This window comes from Oncorhynchus tshawytscha, linkage group LG29 (assembly GCF_018296145.1).
Source record: "Oncorhynchus tshawytscha isolate Ot180627B linkage group LG29, Otsh_v2.0, whole genome shotgun sequence".
Classification (NCBI taxonomy): Eukaryota; Metazoa; Chordata; class Actinopteri; order Salmoniformes; family Salmonidae; genus Oncorhynchus; species Oncorhynchus tshawytscha.
This window is the reverse complement of record NC_056457.1, coordinates 8028323-8040682: the sequence shown is the minus strand read 5'-3', so window position 1 is coordinate 8040682 and position 12360 is coordinate 8028323. Positions and strand designations below refer to the sequence as shown.

Below are 12360 nucleotides of genomic sequence, written 5' to 3'. Positions count from 1 at the left end.
GAGGATAAGTTCGAGTTACCAGCCGCAGAAATTGCAGCCCAAATAAATGCTTCAGAGTTCGAGTAAGATATATCTCAACATCAGCTGTTCAGAGGAGACTGCGTGAATCAGGCTTTCATGGTTGAATTATTGCGGGAAAAAAACACTACTATAGGACACCAATAAGAAGAAGAGACTTGCTTGGGCCAAGAAACACGAGCAATTGACATTAGACTGGTATAAATCTGTCCTTTTGGTCTGATTCCAAATTTGAGATTTTTGGTCTTTGTGAGATGTGGAGATCCGTTCACCTACTCTGCATGTTTGGTTCCCACTGGGATGCATGGAGGTGTGATGCTGTGGGGGTGCTTTGCTGGTGACTGTCTGATTTTTTTTTTTTTAAATTTCAAATTCAAGGCACACTTAACCAGCATGACTATCCACAGCATTCTGCAGCGATACACCATCCCATCTGGTTTGCTCTTAGTGGGACTATCATTTGTTTTTCAACAGGAAAATTACCCATCAAACTTCCATGCTGTGTAAGGGATATTTGACCAAGAAGGAGAGTGATGCAGCACTCCATCAGATGACCTGGCCTCCACAATTACCTGACCTCAACCCAATTGAGATGGTTTGGGATGAGTTGGACCGCAGAGTGAAGGAAAAGCAGCCAACAAGTGCTCAGCATATGTGGGAACTCCTTCAAGACTGTTGGAAAAGCATTCCAGGTGAAGCTGGTTGAGAGAATGCCAAGAGTTTGCAAAGCTGTCATCAAGGGAAAGGGTGGCTACTTTGAAGAATCTAAAATATATTTCGATTTTTTTTTTTTGTGTGTTTTTTTTTTGCTTACTACATAATTCCATGTGTTATTTCATAGATTTGTCTTTACTATTCTACAATGTAGAAAATGGTAAAAATAAAGAAACCCTTGAATGAGTAGGTGTCCCAACTTTTGACTGTGTATCTCATTATTCTTGAATGTCATTCATTAATGCCTCATGAGCTTTTTTCAACTGTCCTACCCCAACAGCACCCAAAAAATAAGCTTTCTTCATCCCCGTTGTTTGTAAACAATGTAATTATAAACAAATACTGTATAGCCTCAACACCACTCTGTATAGCTGGGATAATTGATATTGTGAATAGACTGTACCACAGACTGATTAATTAAACCTAAACTCGGCAACCAAGAACCACTTGGACATCGTCAATTTTTACGATGCTGCGCGATGATCCTCAGCTTGGCAACAAAAATAATAGCAGTGGTGGGGCGGCCTGTGGCGCCGTTTCCCCCTACTGCTGATTCTGTCTTTATTGTAGGATTGTTGCATTTGACTAAGGTAATGTCTAGGGCATCACTTTATGAACTTGTGACATTATTATAACTCAACTGTTTGGCCATTCATCTAACAACATGGCACATTTGTTTTGCCCTCTCTAACAATGCCAAACTAATTGGTCGTGATGACTTGCATTTCCTGTCCATTAGTCAGCAGTCTAGCTCTATGCCTGGCCACTGTAACAGTTCAATACTGTCGAACGAATGGCATCGATCATTGCATTGAGTAGGGATCTGAGGCATTGCGATTGATTGACCCACATTCAGAGCTCAGATGTGTACTCGCACAGGGGCACAGGTAGCTGTCAAACACCGACAGTATTCTAATCCATTAGCTAGAACGGACATGAGGGATGAGGGAGACTTGCAGTACATGTGCCTTGAGTCAAGACATTGAGATTGTTGAGAAAGAGTCATGAGATGGGTCAGTGGCCAGGGCAATATCAGAGTAGGAGTGCTGATCTAGAATCAGTTCTCCTGTCCATGATATCTTATTCACAATGGTCTAAATGCCAAGACTAATCCTAGATCAGCAGTTAAATTCTGAAATATTTTATGAATATAGGTCCTGTGCTCATCTGTATGTCTATTGAGCATGACTCCTATTCATGATCTAGTTCTATTGGAAGGGTGCGAGGGGGGGAAAAACGAGGGAAAGGACCGAGCAAGCGAAGGAAAATGATAAACGAGAGGGAAAGAGTGTAGGATGAAGAGAGGAGTGTATCCCCTGCTCTGGGACAGCAACACTGACCAGACCTGCTAGAAGTTTACCATCACTGTGCCAACCAGGAGGTGCATGAGGCATCATCTGCCCCTCCCCCCAAAAAACCACACGCTCACATACACTAACAGAGCAGAAAAGGGCACAGAGGTTATTAATAGCAAACAAACAAACAGGATACTACTGGACTCCCAGTGGAACTGGTAACTGATTGCTCTACAAAGTTGATTTCATTGTTTACTAGGTTGTTTGTGGGTAACAACATATTACTTGACTAATATCCTTCATGTATCAGTTTGTTTTAAACCTGTGTTTGGAGTCATATGTTTATGCCGTATTTCTATCTTTGGTAAGTATTGTTTGATATAGTTCAAAGCTAATAGCCATGTCTACATGTCTACGACTTTCATTGGTCGTGTTTTCTCCGTCTATCTTTGAAGAACATGGGCTGCTCTACGGTTTCAGGTTTAGTTGAGGATTAGGCTGATTTGACCCATAAGTAGTGTGCTGTGGAGTAATGGTGTTTGTTTACCTGGTTTGTGTATCTACTGTAAGCTATGTCAGTGTAAGACAAGTGAAGTTTGTGTTTTTAAGGTCATTTGAAGGCCATTGTAAACAGCAGAGAGATTCTCCCACTGTCGATTTAATATGTAAACAGATCTGTCTCTCTGGCTGCGTTTACACAGCCAGGCCAATTTTAATATGTTTACCACTATTTGGTCTTTTGACAAATCGCATTAGATCTTTTCACATCAGCTCTTTTTCAGATCTGATCTGAAGTCAAAAGCCCAATTAGTGAAAATAATATAATAAACTGGCTGCCTGTGTACATGCAGTGTGTTTCTCACTCTCTTTCAGCCAGGATTTAACACTTGGCAGGTTCATAGCTTTTGGAATAACAACATTTTATGTTTTAGTATGGATCGTATGACCGTGACTACAGTGTAGTAATGATTTATTTTTGATATGCGACAACAGACTAACTGCTACAGTAAGGTACTCAAGGCTAAGTCCTAAATGGCATCCTATTCCCTATGTTTGACCAGAGCCCATGGTTAAAAGTAGTGCACTATATAGGGAATAGGATGCCATTTAGGACATACACTCGAGAGCATAGCGCTTTACTTCAGTTCTGTCCTCACTGCTCTGGCCGTCTACAATTGAGATCTGCTGTCTCGGGGACTTCCATTGGGCTACATAGAAATAGAAACCCTTACAAAAGATCCACCGTTGAAAAGTTGCCTCTCTGTTAGCCACGTGGCCATTCAGCAGATACAATGTACTATCGGTAGGTATGCACCTTGAGCTATGCACTTTTTACCTGGTAATCTTGCTCAATAGGGCATGTCCTGTTTTGATGACTGGAGTATTGGATCTCAACTTTCTTTGTTTCACAATGCTCCATTTGTCCAATCATGCAGATTTTCTCCCGGTGTTGTGTGAAGGATCTCCTGTTAGACCAGGGGCCGTATGCATCGAGCATTTCGGAGTAGGAGTGCAGATCTAGAATCAGGCCCCTCCCTGTGTAGGTCATCTTAATCTTTGTGATCTGAAGGCAACGCTGAGACACTCGATAAACACAGCTCTTGCTCTCTATAGGTTTCCCTTCCTATAGCCCCTGTAGCACCCACTAGGTGCCCTATATACACCCACTAGGTATACTTTGTATGCTCTATACATTCTAGGAAATATCTCATCTGCTGCTACACTAAAAAATATATATATAAATACAACATGTAAAGTGTTGGTTTCATGAGCTGAAATAAAATATCCCAGAAATGTTCCATTCGCACAAAGCTTATTTCTCTCAATGTTGTGCACAGATTTGTATACATCCCTGTTAGTGAGCATTTCTCCATTGCCAAGATAATCCATCCACCTCACAGGTGTGGCATATCAAGAAGCTGATTTAAGCAGCATAATCATTACACGGGTGCATCTTGGGCTGGGGACAACAAAACGGCACTCTAAAATCTGCCGTTTTGTCACAACACAATGCCACAGATATCAAATTTTGAGGGAGTGTGCAATTGGCATGCTGACTGCAGGAATGTCTACCAGAGCTGTTACCAGATTATTTAATGTTAATTTCTCTACCATAAGCTGCCACCAACGTCATTTTGGAGAATTTGGCAGTACCACATGTAACCGTGCCAGCCAAGGACCTCCACATCCAGCTTCTTCGCCTTCATTCGAAACCGTCTCAGGGAAACTCATCTGTGTGCTCGTTGTCCTCACCAGGGTCATGACCTCACTGCAGTTTAGCGTCGTAACCGACTTCAGTGGGCAAATGCTCACCTTTTGATGACCACTGACGTTGCTGGAGAAGTGTGTTCTTCATGGACGAATCCCAGTTTCAACTGTACCGCCTGATCAAATCCTATGTGAAAAAGATGTGTCGCGCTGCTTGAGGCAAATCGTGGTCACACCAGATACTGACTGATCAGGCGGTTTTCTGATCCACATCCCTACTTAAAAAAATGTTTTTTTTTTAATCTGTTGGTCACAGATTCATATCTGTATTCCCAGTCATGTGAAATCCACAGATTAGAGCCTAATGAATTTATTTTAATTGACTGATTTTCCTTTTTATGAACTGTAACTCAGTAAAATCTTTGAAATTGTTGCAGTTTGCATGTTAAAAGTGAATTTCTAAAAGGAAGGCTACATTGAAGCTTTTGGGTGCGTGAGGAATAGCTGCTCGGATTGGAGAGGAGGCAGAGCGCAAGTTAAGCTTTCCTGATTAACTGGGCCTGCCTGGAGCATATGTGACCACATCCTCATTATTATTATTTTTATAGGACGCCTTGGGAGAATAATGATCTGCAACAGACAGCAAGTCTCTGTATCAAAAGTTTTTAAAAATACAGCCAGATTGGCCTGCTAAGGTGTCTTTCTAGACCTTATAAACTGTCGACTAGACCCACAACCGATCCAAATGAAATATTAAAATCACAGGAATTTTGCGCCGCTATTGAAAATTACATTTTCACTGCAGCTGGGAGTAGAATTTTTGTACTCACTTGAAAACAATAATGCAATTATTCATTGTGTTGTAGGCTAGTCTAGGTAGGATCATTTGTATTGTCCCTAAACAAGATCAATAGGGGAGCTTTTCGAGCTGCGTGTCTCTTGTCTTCACTATTATTTCATGCGCAATGAGGGACCTGGCCCCTCTGCTGCCTATCAGCTATTCCTATTTATTGTAGTGGATTCATATTAAAAATGGATGCAGCTTTGAATGCATTTTATATGTGGTATTATGCTAGTTAGCCTATTGCAGATCTGGACAAACGATCCACCTTTGCTGAATATACTGTTACACTGGTAGATTATACTGACCTGTGGTATAGTAAAAGTTAGCACACAGAAAAGCATAAGGGAAGTGCCAAAACAGATAAGGGGACGTACATGCAAGCACATGAGGAAATCTGGCTAGTATGGAAGAAATTCTATAGTAAAATCTCCAAAAGAGAGAATGTAAACCATGAGGGGAAATGCACTACTCTCCCGTGCCTAATTTAAAAAAAATAACCGCACAAAAAAAGATGGACTTCACCTATTTTGGAACCCCCCCCTCCAGTAAATTTTGATCTGTCCCTAATGTTACAACTCTCATATGTTTGGAAAGTGGTCAGACACACACCCACTTTTGCATGAAATCAACCTGTTTTAAAGAGGATTTTAGGAATTTTCCCCATGACAATAGTTGATGTCAGTGATAGATACTGTATGTTAATTGAGTTGTAATTGGACCGTTAATATGTGAAATGAATAAAGGGTGTACAGTGTGACTGGGGTGTCAGTGGGGGTTGAACGTGTGGTACGGGAGTGTTAACACTGTCTGGTGGATCATGCAGATGACTACTGGGGCTGTAAATTGACAGGGGAAGACGACATCCCATAGAGATCCACTTTGGAGTTTATTATTTTCAAAGCTGCCTCTCATTGGCCACATTAAGTAGCGAGGAAATGGAAGAGTTGTATGGGATGAAGTACTGTATATCTGGGCATGTTTCGCCTGGTATTCCAGGCCGCCTATGATATCAGTAAAGAAATGCTTATGGAAAGGGGGTCACTTGGGCGTTTTGGCTGTGGCTTCAGATCTTCATTCGTTCATATGCAATCGTAAATCACACTTTCACTCTTACTTATATTGGCAGGCCAGGGTATTCACTCTACCCCATCCGTATGTAACATTAGAGCTAATGTTAGCTTAAGTCTTGTCCCCAGCTCGCCCTCATTTCTTTCTCATCTTTCTCTTGCGCTCTCTCTTTCTCTCTCTCGCTCGCTCTCAAGAGGGCTCTATTTTAAGGGCAGTTGATTACATTGTTTAGTTGTGCCACCCTGTGAAACCCTGCCCCCCCCTCCCCCCTTCTATCCTCACCCCACTGGGCCTGGAGGGAGGGAGGGGAGGTTTCTTAGCTGTCACACATGGCTGCCTCTGTCACGGCCCCACTTTGTTGTGCTTTTCCCCTCATTGAGTTCCTCCACATTGTGTTTTTTTTTTTTTTTTTTTTTTTTTAAACGGCGCTTTGCTCCCTCTGCAGAGCGACGGCTGTCTAGAAGAAGGAACCAGAGAAAAACAGCCATGACAGAATACTACCAGATCTTAGGGGTCCAGAGAAACGCTTCGGCCGAGGACATTAAAAAAGCGTGAGTACCCCTGTTCGGCATGGCCTCTTATATATATATATATATATATATATATTTTTTTTACACGCATGTCGACTTTAGTAGTGTGGGACACTCTCTTTAGGATGTAGTAGACTAATTATATAAACGGAGGAGAAACGGAGAGAGCGCTAACCGCTAATGCTCTAGAAAGTTTCCACTCTTCTCACTCCGCTTCCTGTAACCTGGCTGAGTACCGCTGTCGCAAACCTTCCTGCATGCTCACACACCAGCAGACACACTGAGCAGCCCCGCTCACGCACCGTAACCAAGGTTTCCTATTGTCTTTTGTGAACCTTCACGCGTGTCGTTTTGCCAGTAATGTGTTGTGAATGACGGACACACGCACCCCTCTTTTTAAAACCGCGGTATGATTGTGAGATGATGATCTGCCCTTTTGTGCTACTAGGCTTGGGAATCTAAGGTATGCTTTTTAAATGTATTTTTAGTGTTTAAGTTAGTACCGACTCCACTGTGAAGGGAGTGTTTTTTTCCTCTCTTTTAGTTTTTCAGTTTAAGTGTTGAATACAATGGTAACAACCGTCTAAGTCACTAAATTAACCGAGAAGCGAACTGTTTTTTCAGTTTCAACGCTGACTAGGTCAATTGTGTAACCTCATCTCTCTGATACACTGGGCTACCCACTTCTAACCCTGCCAATTTGAACTGCTTTACCACAACCTTGGAACCTCTTCGCACTTAATAGACTTCCTGTAAAAATATAGTCTGTTACACACATTACTCAAATGTACATTTGTGCGCTTACTACATCTCGACCTCTACCTCCGGAGGTAGTTCATGACACTCGCCAGACAGTTGTTCCCCTTGAAGCAGGGCAGTGTAAACAGAGTTGTCTCGTTAAGCTAACACAACTACGGTGTATATGGTAATGGCAGAGCATTGTTTTTGAAAAGGCTACAACTTAATAGACATTTTCCTAATATTTGAATCATGTTTTTATTACGTTTTAACTTGAAATTGCAGAAACAGCCTGCTACATTTGAATTTTTTTTATTTTTATACCTTGTTTAACTAGGCAAGTCCGTTAAGAACAAATTCTTATTTACAATGACTGCCTAGGAACAGTGGGTTAACTGCTTTTGTTCAGGGGCAGAACGACAGATTTTTACCGTGTTAGCTCGGGGATTCGATCTCGCAACCTTTCGTTTACTGGCCGAACGCTCTAACCACTAGGCTACCATTCTGAAATTGACGCTGTAGCTGCCGGCTGCACTGAGCCACGTAAAACTATGGGAGCCCATCCCCCATTCCTTATCTGGTAGCAGGCTAACGTAACCAACTCCGAACCTTAGTTGTAGCGTATAATGTAGTAATAAACCAGCTGTAAAAAATATTTTTTATATTGGCTCTGATGGTGACCAGATTATTATATCAGGTCATATTGTTTAAACATAAAACTCCTGTCCCATGGAGGATGATAACCCCTTAAGTTTTTGTTCAACTGCAGTTGTCTCTCTAACAGGGTTGAGATCGCCGTATGCAGGGTTGCATCATGTAGGCCTTTATATCAGTAATTAAACATGATACTCCTACACTGTCATCACTATTGTCTTGAATGATTAATCCCAGTCAATCATTTTGGATTAAAAAGGCCGAGGTAGCCTAGCCACCCGAGGTGTGATTATCAACCACATTCACATTTTCTCCGAACACAAACGTTTGCCTATTTCAGGCTATATATCCATTGCTTAGGCTATAAAAACACGGTGTTACATTTCCCCTGGCCCCTATGGGATCAGAGCGCATGGGCTTCTCTAGGTTACCTGCAGCTGTGGTTGTTATCGGTAGGCTACAGTTGATCAGACTGTAGCATTTTATTGTGCACGTTGAAAAAAATGAGTTATTTTATTAAAAAATAATTGGTGGCGGGTATGGGCTTCCATATAAAACAGCTTGTCGTGGGGAATTCACCGATTTTTATCCACGTTTTTCAGTCGCAATTTGCTTTTACCACATGCAATGATTTGCGTTATATTGATAAAAATGAAGCCTTTTTTTTTTTTATGTAAGGTGTACTTTTTATATTTGTATGAGAGGGTTAATCGTTCATTTTGGATAGGCTAATGTTATGTGATGAAGACATGCTGTAGCAATTGTCTGCACATGATTTTGATTTGTTTAATATGGTTTGGTTGCATTATTCAATCGTTTTAATGTTTTAGAAGAAAAGTCTGTCATTGTTGAATAGTTTGTTCACTGGATAGTGGCTACTATGATATTTACAGTCAATTTGAGCTGCGGACCAAGAATATCGCGTTGCCAGCCGCAAGGCAAGAATGTCATGTGAATTGTAAAGTAAAATTCTCTTTCGCCATACCGCTCCTCAGACTCTCCTTCATATCTCGTAGTGGGAATAGGGCCTTAGCCGCCTTGGTCATGTAGCCTGTTAATGTCAATTGTACTATACTGACTCTGTTTTACACATCCTTTATTGAGTTTTTTAACAAAAAATCTATGTATTGTTTGTTGGTTTGGCAATGCCACTGTCAGCCAGAGAAATATGCTGAGAAGGATTATCACCACAGCAAGCAATGTACTTGGAGTCAAACAGACAGGCCTGGATGAGATCTTTCAGGTCAGGCCACTCCGCAAGGCTCACAAAATCCCCTTGTACCCGGACTTTGAACTACGGGTCGATACCAATGATGTATGTTATATACTCAAAAGTATGTGGACACCCCTTCAAATGAGTGGTTTTGACTATTTCAGCCACACCTGTTGCTGACAGGTGTGTAAAATTGAGCACATAGCCATGCAATCTCCATAGACCAACATTGCCAGTAGAATGGCCTTACTAAAGAGCTCTGTGACTTTCAACATGCCACTATCATAGGATGCCACCTTTCCAACAAGTAAGTCAAATTTCTGCCCAGCTAGAGCTACCCCGGTCAACTGTTAGTGCTGTTATTGTGAAGTGGAAAGGTCTTGGAGCAAAAACGGCTCGGCTGCAAAGTGGTAGGCCACACAAACTCACAGAACCGGACCTCTGAGTGCTGAAGTGCATAGCGCGTAGAAATCACCCGTCCTCGGTTGCAACGCACACTACCCACTTCCAAACGGCCTCTGGAAGCAACGTCAGGGAGTGTCATGATATGGATTTCCATGTCCCAGCAGCCAAACACCAACCTAAAATCAGTGGAAGCACATCTCTGTCGTGATGAATCACTCTTCACCATCTGGCAGTCCAACGGACAAATCTGGGTTTGGCAGATGCCAGGAGAGCACTAGCTGCCTGACTGCATAGTGCCCAACTGTACAGTTTGGTGGAGGAGGAATAATAGTCTGGGGCTATTTTTCATGGTTCAGGCTAGGCCCCTTATTTCCAGTGAAGGGAAATCTTAACACTGCAGCATGCAATGACATTCTAGACGATTCTGTGCTTCCAACTTTGTGGCCACAGTTTTGAGGAAGGCCCGTTCCTGTTTCAGCATGACAATGCCCCGTGCAAAAAGCGAGGTCCGTACAGAAATGGTTTGTCGAGATCGGTGTGGAAGAACTTGACTGGCCTGCACAGAGCCCTGACCACAACCCCATTGAACTCCTTTGGGATGAATTGGAACACCGACTGCGAGCCAGGTCTAATTGCCCAACGTCAGTGCCCGATCTCACTAATGCTCTCGTGGCAAGTCCCCGCAGCAATGTTCCAACATCTAGTGGAAAGCTTTCCCAGAAGAGTGGAGGGTGTTATAGCAGCAAAGGGGGGTCCAACTCTATATTAATGCCTGTGATTTTGGAATGAGCACATGTCCACATATTTTTGGTCATGTACTGTATATAGAAAGCATTCACACCCCTTTACTTTTTCCACATTTAGTTGTTAAAGCCTGAATTTAAAATGGATAAAATCTCAATTTTATGTCAAAGTGGAATTATGTTTTTTGCATTTTACTCCGCCATTGTAAAAAAGATTTTGGAAGCTTTACAAATGCATTTATTAATGTCTACGTTAGTTTTTGACACTTGTTAATGCATAGGGCTTACTTTTAAATTATTATTTTAGCTAAACATACAAATAAAAAAATGTATATATAAACATTTTCCTTAGTGTTTTTGTCTTTTGAAACATTTTAATTGAAATACTGTAGTATTCCAATACCACTGCTCTTACTGCGGAGTACCAATATGGCTGACTGGTGGTTACTAATACTCAATGGCCAATAGATAGCAATCTAGGCTTTATATACATCATTGGTTGAAATTCCTGGACAGCAGTTGTGAGGAGCCTGATTTTTCCATTCCAGATATTGTCCATTTAACTTTGACCTTTCCTGTTTTTAGCGTTGTTTGTGAATATGTCATATTCACATCAAAGCACAATTTTATTTGATTGGGACACCATTTTAGGTTAGCTATTTGATCGGAGAAATATGCATGATGTACAAAGTATCTGTCTCATGACATCGTCAAAAATATATCTCCAGCCTGTAGGCTACAGAAAACTGCACTTTTTTTGTACCGTAGGCTACAGGCTACATGATTTATGGTCCTTTTTTTTTACGGAACATTGTGGTGCGACGCAGCGGTGAGTCTCTCTCCAACAACACCGTCGAGAGGCACGCTGGGCATGGATAATAATTTGCTCCCCTGCCCTTTGACAAAGTGGTTAGGCATACTGCTTATCATGGGGCGGCATCAGCGCTCACCTAAGTAACCCATATGCCACTGACTGAGAGAAATTTACATTGTTTTGGGACAGAATTCTTTAAGGTATGTGTGTTGCAAGTCTTGGTCAGTTTAGCTCGGGAAATGCCGCCCCCGGCAGCCGACTAATCGTTCCTATTTGGCTGGCCTGCCCTGCCTTCAGGTGAGACTGCTGCCTTACGACCAAGATGGGGTTTACCTCGGGCCTGAAGCACCCCACCAGTGTTCTTGTTGTTTTCCTTTTTTGTTTTCGTCTTTCACCTGTAGGTGAGTTTGGACACCCTTTTTACAGGGGTCGTATGTAATCCAGCGTCTGAGTAGAAGTGCTGCTCTAAAATCAGTTTAGCCTTTTAGATCACCATTTTAATAAGATTACATGGATAGGGAAGACCTCGTCCTAGATCAGCACTCCTCCACAGAGACACTTGACTCCTATGGCCCGAGGTCTGCATGGAGTCCTAGGTCTTAATGTGCTCCTTCTCAGCAGAATATATTGTCATAAAAGGATAAATCCCTACTCTGTGGTCTCTATGCAGCCTTATGGAGGAGTTCTGAGTCAGGCCCATCCTCCATAGTGTCTGTGCCTGTGTCCGTAATGGCACCATAGTTTCTATTTAGTGTGGGTCAAAGGTGGTGCACCCACTCCTCCCATCACATTCTGTTCAAGGTCCCCAAAGCGCACACATCCCTGGGTCGCTCCTCTTTTCACTTCGCTGCAGCTAGCGACTGGAACGAGCTGCAACAAACACTCAAACTGGACCGTTTTTGTCTCCATCTCTTCAAAGACTCAATCATGGACACTCTTACTGACAGTTGTGGTTGCTTCGCGTGATGCATTGTCGTCTCTACCTTGCCCTTTGTGCTGTTGTCTGTGCCCAATAATGTGTGTACCATGTTTTTGCGCTGCTACCAATGTTGTGTTGCTGCCATGCTATGTTGTCTTAGGTCTCTCTGTATGTAGTGTTGGTGGTGTCTCTTGTCG

General features: G+C 42.3%; 1 protein-coding gene across 8 annotated transcripts in view; it reads left to right on the top strand.

Moving 5' to 3' along the window:
- Positions 1–12360, top strand: part of dnajb6b (DnaJ heat shock protein family (Hsp40) member B6b) — a 47348-nt gene that overhangs the window by 11374 nt on the left and 23614 nt on the right. For 6 of the 8 annotated variants that reach the window (XM_042308929.1, XM_042308930.1, XM_042308928.1 and 3 more), the window contains one exon: positions 6593–6698. In XM_042308929.1, the coding sequence (XP_042164863.1) occupies positions 6593–6698 (106 nt within the window). The other 2 variants (XM_024393112.2, XM_024393113.2) reach the window with 2 other exon arrangements.